Source organism: Macrosteles quadrilineatus, unplaced genomic scaffold, assembly GCF_028750875.1.
Source record: "Macrosteles quadrilineatus isolate MER2022 unplaced genomic scaffold, UCM_ALF_1.0 Scaffold_5__1_contigs__length_97177068, whole genome shotgun sequence".
NCBI lineage: Eukaryota > Metazoa > Arthropoda > Insecta > Hemiptera > Cicadellidae > Macrosteles > Macrosteles quadrilineatus.
The window spans coordinates 83,316,701-83,339,889 of NW_026542598.1; the positions used below are offsets into that span (position 1 = coordinate 83,316,701).

Below are 23,189 nucleotides of genomic sequence, written 5' to 3' on the forward strand. Positions count from 1 at the left end.
CGATAGAATGAACGATGGCAAAAGAATTAACTCAATTCACTTAACAAAATATAATTTAAAGTGTCTTTGTCAATTTAAAAACAAAAGAAACACTTTTTGAAGCTATTTGGGAGCTGTTGAACAACGCACATCTGATAAACGCGAAACTCCTCTATTCACGATCTTGCTGGAAAATGATCGTGATTGATTTCGTTGGGCTTTTCTGAAAATACATTGGGCATGAGGGAGTTTATTTCAGAGGTACTCAGGCTCTTCTAAGACTAGAGTTTTGTGGACTAAAAAGTTTTTTAGGTTCTAGACCGGGACTGTTCCCAAATTACTTCAAGCTAGGTCTACATTGGTCGCGTCATACCTTAGATAAAATACATTTGAGATTAGCAGGATTTGAACCCGTGACCTCGGGCACCGAAGTCCCTGCTCTATCTCTAGACCAGCTTGCAACTTAAAATGTGGACTGAAAAGTAGTACTAAATGTTTTAAATGCAACTGAACTACCAGTGTGTGTAATTAGAAAGTAAAATACCGAGCTATAGGGGATATGTGATAATGGATACGGCAATGCTTTCCCTGAATATCCCGGATTTGGGTTGAATACTCAAGTCATCGTCGGATTACGTGCTTGGCACGAGACCAATATATGGATAAGATAAAGCGTTTTACTTAAAATTGTATCCTTTTAAATTCTACTTTTCAACAGTTTGAGAAGCATTTCGTGAATGGGTCATTTTGACATTATTCATCAATACTGTAATAATCAAATCCAAAGTACAGTTCCAAATACTGTACAGTATTTGTTCAGCAAGTTTTCTATTTCTGTTTCATTTTCATTAGTATTATTGAAAAGGAGAATAAAATCATAGGTATTAATAAGAGATAAGTTTTTTTTTTACAATTTGTAGTCCAATAACACATCTATAATTCATTGATTTTTGTAAATAACCTTAAGCAGATTTAAATTAGATTACGTTTTATGTTAACTATCAATTCCTGTCATTCGCCAACCTTTTATTTTATCAAAATAATCTATAAATTGTTCTTGGATAGAGTACAAAGCAACAATATCTCGTGAATATACAATTCGCCAGATAACAGCTGACACTGACAGCAGTTTTCAGGTAGCAGAAGGACGTGCGCAATGGCATTGTGTGACCTTGATAAGTGGGTGAAGGTCACACGACCTCGGCCTACTTTGTCACGTGCCGCGGCCTACATTCTGTTCTGTAGAATCTACAACTGTACACTCTGTGCATCTACGAGTTTGGAAAATACACAGAAAGTATAACTTAACTACTTAAAACACTGAGTATATTTCAATGTTCTTCGTTGAAAATACAATAATAATTTGTAGCTCACTAATGAGTTTTTTTTGTGACAGTCGAAAGGTATAAAAACCATTTTTGAAGTTTAAAATCATCTGATGACTTAAATTCGCAAAATATTATGCGTCAGAATTTAAGCAAATATTATACAACATAGACTTAATTAAGGTAATTAATTAATGAGCATGTTTTCAGATGTTATACTTCTTCAAAAACGCTTTTGTAGTTTTGTAAATAAAAAAAAACCCATTCTAAAAAAAGGCAAACTCTAGAAAAAATTGCAAATAAGTTTTTGAAGGTAATTGTTTTGTTGGTAGGAATAGAGTAGTAGTGGTAGTAGAGTAGAAATAATTGGAGGAATCCGCAAAAATAATAATAAATAGTTGCTAGGCAGCGGTGACAATAAAACAATTCTATTGTAATGCTATGGATACTGATTGTGTATTATGTATTCATGTTAAGTAAGCGAGCAGCTGATTTTGCGGCCCTAGGGATGTAAAAACCTGCTCGGTCCCCAAATGACGATGACAGCTGGCATGGCCAGCAAAACGTAACTTTCAGCTTTCAGCCACCAATTAGTATGTAAAACAGCTAAAAACATCATAGTGTGGTGAAGAAATTGTTTTACTTTAATTACAGCACACCTGTTTATGAATTTTAAAAATTATTCGGACTGTCAAAGACCCAACTAAAAAAGTAACCTTTCGTGCAGCTAGAACAGCTGATTTAATCAAAACAAATATTTTCTTTATTGCAGCTCATGGTTTTATTTACCAAGGTAAGCTAGTAACGCTCACATTACACACCTATGGGGATTTCATAGTCAAAGTGTATATAATCGTCATTACTACATTTCATACTTTGCCTTAATGCTCCAAGCATTGCATAGAACGTCTGCGTTATATACATTGTCGGTAACATAGACACATCGAGACGTGTTGTAGGATGCATTCTACAATGTTCCTATAAAATCAATACGTACAATGACAATCAGCAGTCTATTTACAATAGAGTAACCATTTCCTAGCTCGTCAATGTATTGTCAGCATACAATAGCCAATCAAAACGCTGAATTATACATCACGCCCTTTATGACGTCAGTGATAACTTGAGTGTCACTCACCGTTAACTTTACTCTCATCGTGGTTCGGTTACTGAGAAATACATTGTTTGATATATGGTTATGTTTAAGATACAATTTTCTAAGAGAACGCCCGTTTCGAATGTAAAGGCTTCCGCACTTTTTGTAAGAAGAGAAAGTTTAAATTATGTTCTTTATGGATCAAAAATACAACAGCTGCTATGGATTGAGTAATACACTATATAAAATGTCTATAGTACCCATGGACCTGAAAATTAAATGTAATAAAATAGGCTACATAGTTGGGGTTGTCGTAAGATATATAACATGTCCCAACCCCCTCATCCCAAGAACATAACAACCTGCGCAGAAACGAAAAGATCACGTGGTTCGCGCCGGTAGGTGTGGCGTACCATTCAAACCTGCGCGGCTCGAAACGGCCCAGGGTTCGTTTGTTTCTGGTATGTCTATTATAATAGTCAATGTCTACCTTATAGGGATTCCATTGATAGGCAGCTTAAAAGGACATATTTGATTGGTTTTCACAAAATATAAGAGTAACCATACATTTTACACATAATTTTTTTTACATTTTTAAAATGCAATTACTTAAATAATTCCACACAGCTTAGAACAAATCAAATACGATATTGATTTACTATCAGATCAGTGAAAAGAAAAGATACATCATAGTTGAGGAATAGAAACTAATTTAAAAGAGAAACTTACAAAGTAAGGGTGAAGATGCTGGTTAGAAAATAGTTGTTTGGGCTTTATATGGATGTCACATAGAGCAAAAATAAATATAAACATAATTAAATAAGGGAGAAATTAAGACTGAGCTAAAACTTACACAAATAGTTTGAGTAAACGCAATAAATGAAAACTGTAACATACATTACAAGATATTTGGAGGAAAATTACTTTCGGTTGGTGTTTGTTAACAAGAGTCGAGAATAATCTTGTCCTAGATTATGATGTTTATCAAGAGACGATCTCGAGGTGAAGAAGTGGCGACAATTTAGTAAAACACGTGATAAACTGGACTACATACGCAACAGGGTGGTTAAAAATATCCAACGCGTGCAACCTGAAGAGGATCAGTATAGATCTTTTCAAAATAACTTTTCGGTTTCTCTTCCCTAAATTAATTTCCCTAGATGAAAACAGATCAAAACGTGCAGAAAAAATATTTTTACAAGTTATTCCACTGTTCCAACTCTACTTTCTTTGGAAATATTTATACTCTCATAATCGTTTAAGGCCTTTTACCAAATAAAAATACAGGCATATGACACATCAAAATAAGGCTTAGATTGTGTAGATTTTGTCGAAAAGTATTGTAACGAACTTCCTTTAAGGGCCCCACAGGCCGATATCCAAAGAGCTGCATGCTTTTAAAGTTTATATTATTTTGATTTAATTAATTAAAAGAAACAACTGATCGATTCAATTTACTGGTGTTTGTTTATTACTTAATATGTTTGTAATGTTGTATTTACATTTAGGAAATTTGTGTGTTATTTAGTAAGAGGGTTATGTTTGGTTAAAGACAATACAATCTACAAGTTATACAAGTTTTGTAGAATATTGTTCACAGTTTTCTGTAAAATTTATATTTTTTGTGGTAAAACCTCCTTTTCATGAAGCATCAATACCAAGTTATTGATATTATTGCTACACTAAGGTATGTTTTACAGATTATTTTCTATCTATTGACATCATAAATAGGGGGTTGACAGTAAATAGGTCTACACTTAATAAGTTTATCTTTTCAAATTAAGTCAAAGTGTTATAGTATTTTTAAACATAAGTCAAAACCACTTATACACTGTAATCAATGACTCCCTAGGAAAATTAAACCCCTTAGCCAAATATAAAGAGAAAATAATTTTACTTCAATAGGTGGTAAAATTAAGATTTCGTTCTAAATTCAATAATATATCTGTAACTATTGTATACAGCAGATATAAACAACTTTTATAAAATTTTATTTTCTTCAGAGTTCTCTTCCCGTTGCGAACGTTGCGAAGCACGGGTATAACAGCTCGCGCATAGTACTGTGCACGTTTTGGGGTATAGCATATTTTTTCTCACGTCAACTATCTCAGTAACAAAAATAAGGTAGGTTTAAGAAATACAATTTTAGACACGGCTTAATCTGTAACTCGCCCACAGGACTAAGTTCTTTTTAAAATAAAAAAGTTGGTAACAACTAACTGGCTCATTAGATGGGACGTCTACTTCAGTATCCGATGGTCAACGATAAAACAGAATAATTTAAACATGCCAAAAAATGTATTTTTAATTCAATTTTATTTTGGTTTTATATAAAAGGATACAAGCAATGCTACTGCTTTATAAAAACAATTTTAAAAGCTACCATAGGTCACAATGTTCTACAAAATATTCAACAATCGCGTATTGTCCCGATTGGAATTCTAGTTTCCACAATCGCAGCGATAACATTTTCCGAAATATTCCACACGGGTCGTTCACACGTACCTGTTGACATATTGATAGCTGCATCGCTGATCACGACATCGCTACTCGCTAGCGAGGCCACACCCTGGGGTGGACGACACGAGAATGTCAAGGTCACAACACGGCTGTCACGTGTTGCGAACACACGTCACGTGTATGCAACCGCAACGTTGCAGCCTGCAACGGCTACCTTTCGGGAACGGTTGCAGCCTGCAACGGCTACTTTTTGGGAACGGTTGCAACCTGCAACGTCTACTTACGGGAACGGTTGCAGCTTGTAACGGTGTCTGGAGCTTTCGTGGACCAATTGTGGACGTCAACGTAAATTCGTGGAACATTCACGTAGCCTATAACCGTTGAAACTTTGCGTCATTAAGAAGTGGATGCTTCACGTTTATTTAATTCCTGCAACCTTCGCGGTAATTTCATATATTGGTCTAAGGTTTGTACCTTCGATGGAACCTGTCTACTGACGTCAAAGTATTATCTGTTTCCATAGAAACAATTGATCAAAATAGTTTTCGTAACGTTAATACTGTAACTTATAAATGTCCGGAGGTAGAGCCTTAAACTCGGAACTAAGACACGAACCTCCCAGACACATATATAATACGATTTCCTAAAGTTACAATGTAACCAAAATAATGTAATAACAAATAAAAATAAAGTCGAACGTGCGATTTTCAAAATTAAAAAAATTTTAACTTCTTTGAAACAAAGTGTGATATGAGTTCCCGTTATATTATTCGGCTATCACTAAATGAGTGGTGTGTGGGTAATGTATAATGTAGTTACACGAGTGGGCAGGTCAATGCAATGTAATGTTAGACAAGCCCACATCGTTACCATCCTAACAACCGACCTCAATATCATAAACTAGTCGTAGGCGAGCCAACACGGGCCATAACTGTTTTGGAACCTTTCATTACATTAGTGTGTCTGCAAATATTTAGGTTATCGTATTATTTACACATTTTAGTTTTATATTTGGATTGGACGTGTTGATTTTTCCTACAGATACCTAAAAGTGAATATGCTTATTCCTGTATATTTTACTGCATTCTTTCACTTTGCACCCAATTTGTACTTTTCCGCACTAGTTTTACTTTAAGACATAAAATACAGTAGCATTGAGTGCGTAGCCTTATGGAACAGCTGAAGCCAATTTTATTTACAGTTTTGTCCAGTGCACTGTAAAGGTCGTGTTTTGTTTACAAATTGTTTCTAGGTATTGCAGTAATTTAAAACCTCGTTTAAACAAATAAAAAGATCATACAAAATAGCTTGTTCCCTACTTATAAAACCAAACAGTAAAGAACAAATCATGAAATTAACCCTGAAATAATATAAACAAAATTGCATCGACACTAGCGATCAGTGTCGCCGGACATGAACTAGACACGAAAAACGAGCTAAATAATTTATAAATAAAAAACTTTTTTAAAACAAAACGTTTTTAAATGCACTAAAAAGTAGAAAATAATTTTTAAATATGTGGAGAGTATAAATACTTGTAAGATTTAAAACGAAAAACGTGGGGTGCATGCAATAGATAATTTACAATTACCTTCACCTATTGAACTAATGTATTATTATCAATTGCATGCACCCCACGTTTTTCGTTTTAAATCTTACAAGTATTTATATACTCTCCACATATTTAAAAATTATTTTCTACTTTTTAGTGCATTTAAAAACGTTTTGTTTTAAAAAAGTTTTTTATTTATTAATTATTTTCTACTTTTTAGTTTTTAATGTGTGTGGATGTTAAATCTATTTCATTATTGGTATTAGCATGGATAAAAAATTCTATAAGCATATTTTGATACTAAAATAATTTTTGGTATCCTACTGAAGTAGACCATCGGTCTCTATAAGATCAATGAAGTAGACATCCCATCTATATGGACCAGCTGTCGCATTTCCTTTTATTAAATAGAGCATCGTTAGTATTGTGAGTCAGTTACAGATTGCGTTAGTGTCAAAAACTATCGTTTGAAGAAACGAAATATATCGACGTGTCGATTACTCTGTGGACTTATCGATAACTGATCATTCGATAACTGCAGCGTGTCGACTCGCAGACGCCTGTGTAGGCGGGAAAATGGGTCGAATCCTGTGGGATGTCGGAAGTCTCCATAGCAACGACACATCGAACTGACGTCACTGATCTGATGTGATCCCAGACTAGAACACCGCGGATTGTTACATACGCACGGGGTCAATCATTGTGGTATACAATACAGTTTATACAACCTGAAAGGGCTGAGTAGTAATACAAAACTGTTGGTTACGGAATGGTGACAAAACTGTATGAACAAAATGTACATATGACGCAACGAATAAGGGTTGAATAAGTAATACAAAATGCACAGTGAAAATAAAGGGAATAGAGACGTTGATTAAAACCAAGTAAATTACAGGTTCATTTAGTATTGCTCAATAAGTTGAACGAATTGAATACAGATGTAGTGCGTTCCATACAGGGATCAAGTATAAAATGGTCGAAATAAGCGACAAGAGTTTGCAAAATGAGTATGCTTTGGCTGAGGTTTAGATCTATGTAAACGAGATACTATTAACATAAGAAGAAAATGTAGTTTATGGAACGAATTTGAAAATGTGGGGGTACTCATCCGAAAATGAATATTAAAACGTGGCTAATTAGCGAATTTCCCATACAGGGAATAAGCTATTACCGTAGTACTCATGGTAAGACCTGGACGTGGGACCGATTTTTTTTCGTTTTGAGGTCCCTAGAGGCCAAAAACACCATCCGTTCAAATTCATATATATATATATATATGTGTGTGTGTCCGTCAGCACGATAACTCGAGCAAAAATGATCCGATTTTGATGAAATTTGGTACAAACGTGTAAACGTACGTTTGTTCGAACGAGTTCGCGATCCAGCATGATCGGACCATGGGAACGGGGGTTTCCGGGGGGTTTTATGGGGTAAAATTAGGTTTTCCCCATTTTTGACCCAAAAAACATAAAATTTAGCAATTTCTTTCCAAACCATTTTGTAGAGCTTAAAAAAAAAAATTTAGTATATTGAAGCGTTATTATGCGCCTAATGGTTACGGAGAAAATTCCAAAAAATTATAAATTTAAAATTCCCATGTTATTCTTATGGAGAATAAGTAAACTGTTGTAGTTTGCTTGTTTGTGAACATATTTAAATCAAATTTGGAAAATGTTTTTATTTCTTACTAACTATTCACATTTTACAAAAAAAAAAAAAAAAACAGTTTTACCCTCCCTGATGCAGCAAACCTAAGTACTTGTTAAACTAATTCTATTTAAATCAAGAATAAATGTTATATTTTTAAGTAGACATTTCAATGTAAATCCAATCAGTCAAATGGAAATTCGCTTAGTCTGCAGGTTTGCTGCGGCGGGGGTATTTTTATTTTATGTTGAGAAAACCAGTATGAATCGGTCAGTACGAAGGTAAACTTTAACATTTTATCAGATATTGTGAGAGGGTGAGGGTGGGCGAATGTTATGGTGGAAGGGGTAAAATGCGATGCACGCGTCTACGCAGATGCATCTTTGTACAGACAGATCAATGTGATGAAGGTCAGGTCTCACCCTTACACACACAACTACACCCTTACACACACAATTACTGTCTATGACACAACATACTGTTACACTAGCAACGGTTGATGTATTGAGGGTAGGGACGAACAGGTTACTAAGCAATGATTACGTTTGTATCATAGTCGTCTTTGATGTTTTTGATTGGATAGGTTAGGTTGTTGTAGGTTGGGTTGTAGACAACTAGACATTCCATCCCCATGTTAAATTTGTAGCCAGCTTTTTGATCAAAATCGTCGTAGTTAATGTGAGCCACCTACAGATTGTGCTGATCTAAATTACTAAATTCTGCCGAATACACAACTCAAACTTAGAGAATGACTTATGATGAGTTATAGCAACTGTTATGACCCATCAACCTGGCCAGCAACAAAAAAAGGTATAAAATAGAATTGTAGACACTAGCGCGTTCTGTGTGACTGGCTCACACAACTACATTCTTTTTTCATAAAATATAGGCAGCAGCTGGTCCATAAAGATGGGATGTCTAGGTTGCGGGTTAGGCTGTAGATTAGGTTAAACGAAGGTCAAGAGAGTCACCTAACCAAATATAACATAATATTTATTTCATATGGTTCTTCTAGGACTCGTGATCAAATTTCATGCTGGACTGTCAAGAGAAGGAAAACCCCGTGGGGTGGGTTTGTGATTTCATTGAGCAAGTGGGCGCTGCTCTGAATGAAGTATTGAACTTAGGAATGTGGGTCACACCACCTCCCTTCTTACGTCAACTTTCATCATCCGTTGAAAGAGAAAACTACCCTTGTTGTTTTAAGGGTTTCTAAGGTTTCCGTTTCTTACCTTGTGTATCCTTATCTAGTTTACCACTTTTATCGTGTGTGTGTATTGTAACATTTATAAGGTAGCCTTTATGTTAAAACTACACGAAATACTTCAGTTTGGAAACTAAATATGAGTGGAAATTAAAGTTGTAATTAGGGTAAACCTTACCCTAAACAGTCATATAGGTTAGGGTGGGGTTATTTGTATTGTTTATTATTTCCAAAGCTAATTTCCAGATTGCTGATTTCCAGCCATCATCCGTAATTATTTTTCGATTAATACAAATCACATTGCTACCTTCATGAGGCCAGTTTTGTTATTTAAATGTGATTTGTCATTGTTTGTAATAAGGCTATTCATTACTTACACGACCTGTTATTTACTATTAATTTCATAGAGGGGGACTCATTTTTACCTATTATAGTACCTTATACCTTTTACCTATTTACCTTTAATAACCTGCGATTTGATTGTTAGATACTCAAATGCAAATCTGTAGATGCTTAAACAACAGAGCAAGTGCTTTACCAGACGTATATAAATTCCTGAAGTAGTTCCAAATCAATTTAAACTCGTCTTTTGTAAATTAATTTACATTTTTATCCCGATATACCGATTCCTTTCAATTCATTAACAGTACAGCATTCACCCGTAAATTTGGTGAAAGGAATTCGTCGAACTGCACCACTACCACTATCACTTTTACCACGATACCATATCTCACAGTAACGTGTTTTATTTCACCAATACAATAAACCCTCTACAGGTGCGTAACAGCTGATCGTTCATCGATCTAATATTGAAACACACGTTTAGATTGTAGATAACCTTTCACAGTAGCTCATAAAGTGAGTGCAATCTGTTGTTTGACAAATGTAGCCATTAGCCATTGGCTGACTTTCACGTGACCTTGAACAGCTGAGCACGTGATAGCATCAGCTGATTCTACACCTGTTTGTATTGTTGCAGTTTTCAAGGTTAGAAAATTTGTGAAGTAAGAAGTTCTTTGCTTTGGCATGCTAATTGCTGAAATATGTCACGAGAATGTTGGGATTAAGGTATGTATATTGATAAAGTAGATTACCATAGAGGTTATGTTTTAGTGTTGGGTTATGATAGTTTTATATTATCCGTAACTTAGCCTAACACTACAAAACCTTACCTAACCTAGCCTTACCCTACTGTGTTTAACCATTGACTATACACCTTTTAACCTAACCTTAATTTAAGCCTTTCCTAATCTATATAACAAAATGTTGCGCACTCGGAATAGGCATATCAAAATGTTTTTATTTGAATACCGTGTGTTAAATGTATTTGTCTTGTGTCCAAACCATCTACGCTATTCAAGCGGATTCAATGTTTAAATTTTGGACCAGGGTTAGAAAATGGCAGCGTTGAATAAACTTCACTAAACACAAGTGTAGTGTGTGGCGTTTTGATCAAGAGTTAATAAAACCCTTGGTCAAAGGTATATGCAAAGTTCTTAGTAATTATCACAACGAGACCAATATTGACAATAACCAGGTCTCAATAATGTCACAATTGAGATGTGAAAATTCCATCTCAGCTACAGGCAGGGCTAGGATTAGCTCCATATTATCGCCTGTCAAAGCCAGCCATCCAACGCGCGTGGCTCCATATCAAAGGCTTTGCCAAATTGTTTTCACGTAAATAGAGGCCTACATTGACCCCATTTCCCAATACTGGCCCAGTTATGTAAATAACTTTCCTCCTTCAACATTCGCAAACTCGTCCAATTTTTTTTCGAAGTCAATCTAGATTTTTTTCTTTCTAATCACGAGTTTCTGCATAAATGTGTTGTTATTTTTAAGATTTCCAATTCCGAACTTAAAACAAATAGATGGTTGATGGGATGTAGTGCTCGTTTATTAATCTAAATGAGAAATTTGTGGTTAGAAATTGGACGAAGAAATCCTTGACTATTGTAGACTTAAAAACCCCTGGGTTTTCTAGTCAGTGCCATGAAGTTTGCCATTGGTTCTCAGAGAGCATAGTATACAGCTGAGGTTGTAGAGGTAGGTAAGGTTAGGATCAACCTAATTAGACCTAAGTCCTTACCTAACATGTCAAATTTGGGTAGAATACTACCAGAAGGTCACTGGTCAATTCTTGAGAAAATTGCCAACTTTTTGGTTGTTTGAAACCTCTTGGTGATTCATTGATGGGTTTAAACTATCCTTGTTCATTTGGGGTTTTCTAACTGCCATAACTAAAGACACAGCTTGTCAAAGTCAGTAAGCAACACAACACATCTCTCTTTATTTTACACTCATTCTCATTCATATTTTCGATTAAGTTGACCAAACACAATGTACTCCTAACTCCACTATAGTGACCAAGTGCTAATGCCACCCACGTGCTTTCATGGCCAAGGCTTAGTTTATTTACTGCATGCTCTTACTGTGATGCTGATCCTGATACTATAAGTGGAAGTGTCAGGTTTCAGAGCAGCATGCGGCCTCGTCAAGGCTAACTCCATCATGTCGCTGCGCGCGAAAAGTCCACTGAAATCTTAGTCCGTGCAGCTAGAAAGTATTGTACTGTATCCTGAAGATTTGTACGTTGGAACTTTGTATGATACGGATGGCTTATAGTGTTTATTTTGTCAAACTTTGGTATTCTTCCTCTTTTCATTACACAAATGAACATTGTTTATTGGATCAAGTAAAGCTGGAATCGCAAACAGTCTTGACTACTGTACTTCAATTGATGGTTAACCCTATTCCTTGGTCTATGAAGTTCAAAAGTAATTACGTAAACGCTAACATCTGGATTTTGTCTCCTCCCTTCGATTCTTGAAGCAGAGGTTTTTGGAATTTCTTCACTTTCTCCCTTTCTTGCCCTTTCCAGTAGTATACGTTTGACAAACCTTCAAAAATATTCTGGGGTCTTTAAGAATTCTGGATTCACTGAGAAGTGCACTTCACAATGGTCGAGATGCATCTTTTTGGTGAAAAATCCTTGTCACAATGGTATCTCATCACTTTATATACAGAAATTTCTATATGGGAAGGGCATTAAATTTCGTAAAAATTAGATTAGAATAGAAGACTCACCCGGAGACGGAGTCACAGTAACGGTAGAGGCTGGGCGTCTCCTCCTTGAAATGGGGAGTGCCGGCTCTGGAACTCGTAGACCCGTTGTTGCTGAAACAAACAATCGGTCAGTGGCGTTGTCCTAGAATATGGAAGTCTGTAATGCTGAAAAATTAAAGTATATGTGACAGTCGATTATCGTAGAAGTCAATGGAGCCTAAAACAACGGAGTCAATGTGGTCATGAACATTGGGGTCTTTTAGCTGTCGTCAAAATTAGAGACAATGTGGTTATTGCATAGTTGATTTTACATAATATCCTTGGTATTTTCCTTATCGTCGTATTAGATTCAGCGTCACTGTGTTATCGTAAATCAATATGAATCAATGTGGTCATTGCCGTAGAAATCAGTGTGGCTATAAAGCTGTAGAAAAAAGTGTGGTTATCTTAGAGCCATACGAATCAGTGTGGCTATCGTAAAGCCACAGAAATCGAAATCAGTGTGACTATCGCAAAGCCACAGAAATCAGTGTGGTTATCGTAGAGCCATAGAAATCAGTGTGGTTATCGTAGAGCCATAGAAATCAGTGTGGTTATCGTAAAGCCACAGAAATCAGTGTGGTTATCGTAGAGCCATACGAATCAGTGTGGTTATCGCAAAGCCACAGAAATCAATATGGTTATCTTAGAGCCACAGAAATCAATGTGGTTATCGTAAAGGTGACGAAAAAGTGTGGTTATCGTAAAACCACAGACATCCACGGCTATCGTAAAGCCACATAAATCAATGTGGTTATCGTAAAGTCACAGAAATCAGTGTGGCTATCGTAAAGCAACAGAAATCAATGTGGTTATCGTAGAACCACAGGAATTAGTGTGGTTATCGCAAAGCCACAGAAATCAGTGGGGCTATCGTAAAGCCACATAAATCAATGTGGCTATCGTAAAGCCACATAAATCAATGTGGTTATCGTAGAACCACAGGAATTAGTGTGGTTATCGCAAAGCCACAGAAATTAGTGTGGTTATCGTAAAGCCACAGAAATCAGTGTGGCTATCGTAAAGCCACATAAATCAATGTGGTTATCGTAGAGCCATACGAATCAGTTCGGTTGTCGTACGTATCACATTATGAGTGAATTTTACAGTCACCAGTTATTGGACATTATATAAGGTGTTGACGTTAAAAGAACTAAGCGTGGAGTTGAAATGGCAAAAAACATGATCTAAATAGCCCAAACCATAATCAATTAAAACTATTTCAAATACTTAATGATGTAGTATTATTGAAACGTGATGGTTTGGCAAATTCATGTTTATCTAACTATATTTCTTAAGCAATCCCGCATCATTCTCTTTACCTTCAAAAACCAAACCTCGGTCCTCCAATGATGATAGATTTTACGATGGGTAACCGGTAACGATAATTGAAAAAGATAAGCATTGCATAACCAAAGGTTACAGAGAGAAAGATGTAATCGTAACAGAAAGGGCGATCGCGTAGTATTTCACGTAGATTATCCTAACAAACGATCAGGTAACGGTGTTGTTACTACACCCATGTATGTTCTGTTAATGTAACGACTGTATCTAATTTCACGGTTCGATTATCGTTTACCGCTTTCGATTATCGTATTTCAACAATCAAGGTCGATCGATTGAACTAATAATCGCTAGTTTGTAAATGAATCGTTAAACTATGAGGTATTTAGTGGATAATTACAACCGGTTTACTTTAGGTTAGAGTTTACTGGAATCTTACTATACAGGGTGAATTTTAAATGAGTTCCCCCCCTACTTTTTTCTACATTTCTTAAGATATCATCTCCGGACCACGTCAGATCATTGTTGAGTAGTAAGTACTTCATTTTGACTGGGTATACATTTTTGGCCGCCATCTTGGATCCGCCATATTGGATACAAAGTTTTTTTTTCAAATGTAAAGGTAGGGTTGTGACCCATTATTTCAAACTAGAATTTTACGCTGATTACAATGCCGCAATTAGTTTTTAAAAATCTTGATTCGTTCTAAAGTTTTTATAACTTTATTTTTAGCGCATTTTAACATTGTGCATTTACAAACTAAGACCATAATCTCAAAATAGTGCTAGATAAAGATAAGTATACACCACCATTCATTGTCGACATATTTTCACTTGGTTATGACGGATGTAGTTTTTTCAGCCGCCATCTTGGATCCGCCATTTTGAAATGTGATCAATTAATTTAAATATGAAGGTGGTATTGTGACCCATCATTTTGAGTTACTTTTTTATGCTGAACTCAATGCCGCAATCCGTTTTTCATTTGCATCTTTGGATTTTGAAATATTGAAATTTTAAATAAGAGTATTTTAATATTTCATCAAGAAAGCTTGATAACCAAAACGGATTGCAGCATTGAGTCCAGTATAAAAAAGTAGTTCAAAATGATGGGTCACAACACCACCTTCATATTTAAAATAATTGATCACATTTCAAAATGGCGGCTTCAAGATGGCGGCTGAAAAACCTACATCCGTCATAACCAAGTGAAAATATGTCGACAATGAATGGTGGTGTATACTTATCTTTATCTAGCACTATTTTGAGATTATGGTCTTAGTTTGTTAATACACAATGTTAAAATGGGCTAAAAATAAAGTTATAAAAAGTCCTCATAAATTTAGAACGAATCAAGATTTTTAAAAACTAATTGCGGCATTGTAATCAGCGTAAAATTCTAGTTTGAAATAATGGGTCACAACCCTACCTTTACATTTGAAAAAAAAACTTTGTATCCAATATGGCGGATCCAAGATGGCGGCCAAAAATGTATACCTAGTCAAAATGAAGTACTTACTACTCAACAATGATCTGACGTGGTCCGGAGATGATATCTTAAGAAATGTAGAAAAAAGTAGGGGGGGAACTCATTTAAAATTCACTCTGTATATTGTTGTGAGCTTAGACGTTTCGTTATGTTAATAGTTATGAATTTTAATTTAATGACAGCGTAAAAAGGTGAATACATTAAAATATTTTAATTACCTAACGGTACCTACCTATCGTGTAGAGTAGGCCTACCTACATATACGTAAACATAATATTTTAACCATTATAACAACTCAGGATATTTATTTAGATTTTTTATTTCTGCTGAATTAACATAATGTGCTGCGGGTAAAGGGGCCTGACTAAAGCTGAATTGTCTGGGTACCTGAGTGTTTATAGTGCTTGCCTTCAAATCTGAAGGTCGCTGGTTCGATTCCAAACGATGTTATTCAAAATGCCACTTGTCACTGTCAGAGGACGACATTAGACGTTATGGCAACTAGACTAAAATTTGCACTGTTCCTTTACAAATAACGAGAAACATGTTTCTGGCGTTGAAACATTAAAAAAATGGAAATTTTTTGAGACAGATTTTTTTGTATGGCCCTCTTTGTCATTTGACACAACTAAAGTACTTGATTCTTCATTAATTTAATTTTTACACTACTGTTTTGTGACATTCCCTTGCATCTAAATGTATCCAAATGTAAGTACTGTAGGTCGATATAAGTATAATAAACTTTGCTGAAAGTTACTACTAAACTATACCCATTCAGTATTTTAAAATCAATGCCAATTGTAGATACTAGGCAGCTAAGGGGTTCCACTTTTTTTAGTGATTTAAAAAAGAAGGTAAATAAAAATAACTGAAGTGTAAAATTGTCTTTTGTTTCTCAAATCTATGAAAGTAATCAATATAATTATTTTAAACACTAGGCTTTAGTAAATACAGTATTATTTTTGTTATCGTGTAATACAATATACTTACAATAAATTTACAATGCTGGCAACATTAACAATTAACCATGGATTTCAAACAGCTGTTTTTTCTAACATAACATTTTGCTTACGTGAAAAAGCTAACAGAAAGAGTTTCGCTTCTAAAATCAATTATAGTAATGTTAAGATTTTAAACACTAGACAAGCACTAGATTGTTTTAAAGAACTGCATTATTTTTTATCGTGTTAATTATAATATTTTAATAATTTTACAAGGCTTACTACAATTAACCGTGGATTTCAAACAGCTGTTATTCTAGTCTGGATAAAAATATTTCTTACGTGAGAAAAGCTAATATATCTCAATGGAATAATTACCGCACCCTACTTCCGTATGCAAGTATTACCATTGTAACGAATAATTGCGACTAGTCCTGGATAGCGGCCTAATATAACGGTGTTTCTCCGCTCTTTTTACATTCCTCGGGAAATACGCATGTTTACCATAGGAATGTTGTGGTGATTTCGCAGAACTGTGCAGTAAAACGGTTTATGGTTGGAAAAATGGTGTGAACGTGTAAAATATATAGACTTTTGTAGAGTTTTCAAAAATTTATCAACGGTTTTTTTATATCAAACAGTATTTTATCAGTATTGGTGAACTGTATCACTAGAAACTTAAGGTGATTGTAACTGCCTATTTTATATTATATTAACTATATGCTATATATCTAGAGAATTATGACCCTTATTTGTTTGCTATTTTAGAGGCAATATGTTTATTTAGTTCCTCTCAGAAGATAAAAATTGACTCTACTTATTATTATTATTTTTTTTTTTTTTTTAAACACTAGACTACAGACTTGTGGGTTGAATAAATCAAAATCTTTCTAGAAGGGACTAGTATGTCATGAATAAAATATGGGGTAAATATTTAGATACTCTAAGTCTAAAGATAGATGAGAAATGTAACATCAAAGTTATGGCAACCTAACGTACGAAGTGAATGATTAAAAGTATTTTTTCATGATAAGAATCAATTCCTTTTATCCAAAATATGATTATTATCTTAAATTCAAAACCTAAATAATTACAAGTTAATTAATCACACAATACACCATTAAACATCATTTTTCTGTTTTTACCCTGTACACTGTAAAAACACACGTTTACAATCAATGTTTCCCTATTAGCGGCCGTGGTACAAGTTGGGAGAGGAGGGAGGAGGAGGGAATTATTGTTAGGGAGAGCGTAGGTTGGTACGACCCTGACCTGTTATCGAGGCACGTGTCACATTTTCAGCCATCCCTGGTCACAACCTACCTCTACATCCTTGCAGTGATGTAACCAATTTCGCCACCCCTCCAAAAATAATGTCCCTTTTAACCATTTTTACGTTTGGTCAGAGGAAGAAGCATGATAAATTCTTACCAAAATAAATTATGCTTATAAGAAAATATATTGACCCTACCACGCCCTCTTATTAGTTTAACTATTTTTATAGCTTCCCTCAAGAACAATAGTGGTCCCTGATCTTTAATTTTTATTATTGGTCGAAGAGATAAGCAAAATTAACACCTAATCAGACCCAAAAGAAAACATTTCAATTTGAGTTCTACCATAGATAAAACATATAGTCTATGGTTCCAAAATACAACTTAGTTGTGATAAAACGGGTTTTTACTCCTAGTAAAATTTGTTCCTGTCCACTATTTTTTTTATTTTCGTTTAGAGGAAGAAGCATATAGAGAAAAAATAAGATCAAATTAGGTGCCATCACTAAAAATTTGTAGTGGTGAATACATTTTGACCTCCCCCAACCCATACTGATTACCAGCAGTTTTGTTGTGGAAATTTTTTCTGTTCATTATTTTCATGTTTGGTTGAAAAAAAAGGTTAAAAATAAGTTCAAATTAGTTCAATGAACAATTTGGACCTTATCAACCTAACCTTAGCACACAACTAAGGGATATTTCTGACAGAATTTTATCTGAAGACGCGATGTTTGACACGGACAAATCTGTGAAAAATTTATTACATTATCACACCGGTCACAGAAAGCGTATGAATATAGTCATTCTCTTAAATTATGTAAATCAGAGACCGACTGTGCCTTCAACAGGGTCTGCGTTGTAATATAATCCGTTTACAATATTTAGGTGATTTTAGGAGAATTTCCCCCACCACTTCTTTTTAATGTATGTTGCAGCTGATTTACGTTTTGACAAATATCAGCTGTTGAGCTATGTTTTAAAGGTAGGATCACGACGTGGAGGGGACAGATTTCTTCCCCTATAACCGCCTAAATTTTGTGAACAGAGTATAGTCGTATGGTAAATAAATACTGTAGTTTTCTTCACTGTATCCTTGTATACCACACTCATTTGATATTTCAGATTTTTTATTTGCTTCGACAATGCTACCAACCTAAGTTTGTTACTTGACATACTACACATTTTTATCTATACACGTTATACACTCTTTCCTTATCACGTACTACATTTTATTAGCTATTTTCGCTCTGACATTACTACCAACGTAACAAACTGATCACGTGACATTACGTTGGCAGAAGTGTGTAGCGAGTACGCGTGGCTTGGCTAGGATCGCTGGCACGCTTCAACGCGAACACGGGTTGGAAGGTTGTAATCGGAATTTGGATTGAATTAGATTTGATTGATACTTCAGACAATTAAATTAAATTATTTTTACGTAAATATAGTGAGTTCCCGATTTTTTGGACTTCGCCAAAGTTTGTCAAAAATATATTTTTTTCTACGTATTTTAAGCAATTTAAGGGATTTTTGAAACTGAAATTAGATAATTGTACACATTAAATAAACATAGTGATTTACAGTAGAACCTTTACTCTCATAGGAATTATAAAAAAAGACTTGTTATCAAGGTTGACTTGTTATTGAGGTTTAACATGTGATTAGGGGTAAAATAATTTCTCGGGTATTTGAAAATGACCCTTGTTATCAAGGATCTTGCTATCGAGGTTCTAATAAAACTTAACAAATGTTACAGAAAGGAATACGATACATATTTAAAATTGGTTCGAATATTTTTAGGTATACAGTACAATACTTACAACGTAAGAGTCGAAATGTTGTTAAGTGTCTGTACCAAAGTGTGTTAATAATATTGTAAAGGGTTTTAACAGTGTAAACCATTTAATGACATCTTAATGAATGCTCTTGATATAAGTTGTGGACCAGTGTATTTCTTCGAGTGCGACAACTTTTAGGTCTTCTTCAAATACTAAATCTTAAATAACGTAACTATATAAATATGCATATGTACAGTACATTGAAACTGGGTCCACAAATAGTTAATTTGATTTCGTATTATTCATATTCACAGTATCTTCATTATAGTTTTCCCATATAATTCAAACAACTATCTTTTGCCACACCCACCACATAGATAAGAACAAAACAAACCATGAAACAAGAGAACCAAATAGGATTAGGTAAATCGGCATACTGCGCCACATTTTATACATGGCACTCGGTACAATCGCACACATACTGCTACTGTAACAATAACATTTGTCATTTCCCACGCAAGCTGTTGCTAAGTGATTCTCGATGACAGCCTTGTTGGCTGTAATGTTATTGTGTCAAGGGAAACCGGCGTTCGTTTTCTTGCAAACGAGAAATATCGAAGTAAATAATTCCACTAGTTTTTATGCTCTAAATAGATATGAAGTTGAAATAAAACGTGCATTACCTTTCGTGTCCCAACATGTACGAGTATGTCCAGGTAAAACATATTGAACATGTACGCAAATTTAATAACTGATAAATGTGTTGTTGATTGGTGATTAACAGTTGCATTTTGTAGTTCCAGCTTAGTTAGAGCTGTAATAGCTAAAGTCACAGCAACTAAAACATTCGTTAATGAAATTTACATAAAAACTAGACTTTTCCATGGATTTTTCATTCGTAATTACTGAAGAAGTGATAAAATCATACTTCAATATTCACAACAAAAACTATCAACAGCACGTTTTAAACTTATCCACTTTCCCGATGGAGAATAATGGAGATAAAAAAAGTACAAAACCATAAAACAAAAGCGTTACTGAAACAAAAAGCAAGAACGTGACAAAACTTATTCTTATCTCTCGACAGTGTTATGTATTACCGATGGAAAATAACAAAATGCCGTTATACCACGTGTGGGACTGTAAACATCAGCTGATATAAGAGTCACGTGGTCCCAGATCAGCTGATTTGATAGTCGACGTTCTAATAGCACTGCACCATAGAGAGTAAACAACGCCCGTCTGTTGTGAATTCATACATGATAGAGGGTAATTGAAAAAAACTATGTAATGTATAACATCATTATTGCTGTGTCACAGCTGTTATAGCTGGTGAAATTTGTTTTACGCCACACTACATTATTTTGACGAACTTCCCACGCAAGGATTTAGTCCAGAAAACAGCTGTTTGCCGCCAGCTTTTTCAAATGGGGTTTCATTGCGTACTACTGTACTGCAATGAGTTTTACCGGACACCAATCAGCTGATTATACTGTATTTAGGTGGCAATGAGTGGTTATAACGAAAACATAACCCCTAAGAGAGGTTATGACTAGTGATTTTTAGTCCTTTAGTTGGTAGAAATATATAAGGATTTGTACGGATTTAGTAGTATGGCGTAAACTATCGTACGTAACTCGTCCAAAATGTGTGTACCGGACTCGTATGGTAATCCCGTACTCGACTTCGTCTCGCACGGGAACGACCACACTCGTCCGGTAAACACTTATTTTCAGGACTAGTAACGTAATATACTATATTCTAATTGTAGCAAAATAAGATAGTGTTGCAACTGGACGTGAGTGTAGAATGGAGTGAGATTTTCTGTACACCTTTGTTATTGACTAAAATCAGCTGTTCCTTAGGTAAGGACTATTTTTAGAAATCCCTATTACGAAGGTCAGCTGATTTCAGATTTTCTATCTAATTGGAAATAAAAATTCGTTTGTGTTATATATTTAATTCCTAAAAGTTTCATTGCAACTTTGAATGCATAGTTAAACTTTGGAACCAAAACGATTAATTGAAAGAAAGGAAGAAAAACTCGCGAAAATTGGAAAAAGTGCAATTAAAGGGGAAATTTTAAACGTGAGGGCATTTGTTAAGCCGTTGACGTTTAACTTTTAAGCGAATCTGACAACCCCAGAAACGTAGTGGGTGGTTGGGGGTGGTTTAGTATTTTACAATACAATGTTTTTTTAGGTAGTTTATGAGGATATGAAAGGTACTATATTTTACAAGAATTTTCTCTTTTATGGCTTTGTAAAAAAACTTTATAATCCTATAGCCTACAAATGAGAAGTGCAATTTAGTAAAAAACTTGGCCAGTGGCTCATTTGAACTAAGTTTTCTTCTCTGAAACTGGCAACAACTCAACACGAAAATTACATATCTACTAGATGTTAATTCGGAATTTTGTTTTCATTCTATATTTTCCTTCACTTGATGTATCGTTCGATTTATTATGTTTCTGTTATTTTGCAGTTGTTTCCTTGTACCTTAGTGTTTTTTTTCATTTAACAAATTGTTTAACAATGAATTTAACATACTTCGTAATTGATTTGCTGTCTTTATTTGGTCAGCTGGAGACAATTTTAAAATATGGTGTTTAATTGTTTGCAAGTGGACGTTTTAATCATCCAGCCACTCAGCTAAATGGACCATATTTATTTACTTTTCTTTCTATAAGAGGAAAAATTTTTAACGAACATTTCGAAGTATTTGCTGCAGTCAAAGTTCTAATATCCCTTTTCGTTCCAATAGTTTGATAGTTTATGAAGTCATAAAAGGTGCAATGGTCAACAATATTTTTGAGTTGCAGTTCTGATTGTTCAAATAGTTGGAGCGAAACTAATAAATCTATATTCTACTAAACATCCTGTCGGCCAAATTAGTAAAAATTTTTACTTGGAAATGGAAAGTTTATTTCACATTATTGCACCTCTCTATCAAAAGTCACTAGCTTTTTGATGGCTCGAAACTGGACCCAGCTGTTCCTGATCATTGGGCTTTAAATGATCCTGGCTAATGAAACAGCTGATCTTAGTCGGTAACAAGCTACACAATGCATCTCACTTCATTCAAAACTCATTTCTGAATTGATAATACTGTAACAGTAAAAGTAAGAGGTAAAACTCAAAGTCATGCAACTGCAATGTGAACGTGTGTGACTTGTGATGTGCATGATTTGTTATGCACAACATGTGATGTGATGGACCAGAGCCGCGTGACCACGCCCATCACTGCGGCTGTCCACGTGACTGTCAACACGTTACGTCACGTACGTCACGTACGTCACGCCGTGTGGTCACTACGTCACACGCACTCACACACACATATAAATAACACACGTTCATTCACTGCATGAGGTTAGTGCCACGTGGTGTTATATGTTTAGTAAATGTATTACCATTGAATATATATTCGGTATAATCAATGACTAGTGATGGGACAGCCGAATGGTTTCCATAACCTAATAATCGGTCGGTTATTTTTATCGACAATCGGTGATATTTAATTGAATGAATCACCGAATCAAAATTTCAATAAATATTTTTTGTTCCAAATAATAATTATTTTACCTGACGAGAAACCAAATAATATTTACGCACCTCATTTAATCTTTTTCGGTTTTTTTAAAAGTAATATTTTTAATGAAATAGTTTTGGAGTAAAAAGTCCAATAGTTAGTGGAATTCATTTATATTGTAGAACATTCATTGATATGGAGTAAGTTGGATCGATAATATTTCTGATATGCACATTATTAAACCATTATCGTTGTTTGAATTATTCTTTTAATATTCATAAACAAATCACCGAATCGCTCGGAAAGAATAATTCAACCGAATCAAAATATAACCGGATTATGTTGTCTGTTTGGACACAATAACCGATTGATTCGGTTTCTCTCATTCTGTGATTCCCACCACGAATTAATACAGCCAAATATAACACACAGTGTTATTACACTAGTTACACCAAAGAGTGAATAACCAATTTGCCAAAGTATGAGGAAATTAGTCTGAATATCTCAGCAACCCTGTAGAAACAT

At 34.8% G+C, this 23,189-nt stretch overlaps 1 protein-coding gene across 2 annotated transcripts in view; it reads right to left on the minus strand.

The window, feature by feature from the left end:
* Positions 1 to 23,189, minus strand: part of LOC128995103 (hairy/enhancer-of-split related with YRPW motif protein-like) — a 70,692-nt gene that overhangs the window by 22,795 nt on the left and 24,708 nt on the right. For both annotated transcript variants that reach the window (XM_054420004.1, XM_054420003.1), the window contains exon 2: positions 12,354 to 12,443. In XM_054420004.1, the coding sequence (XP_054275979.1) occupies positions 12,354 to 12,443 (90 nt within the window). The remainder of the gene's footprint in view (positions 1 to 12,353; positions 12,444 to 23,189) is intronic.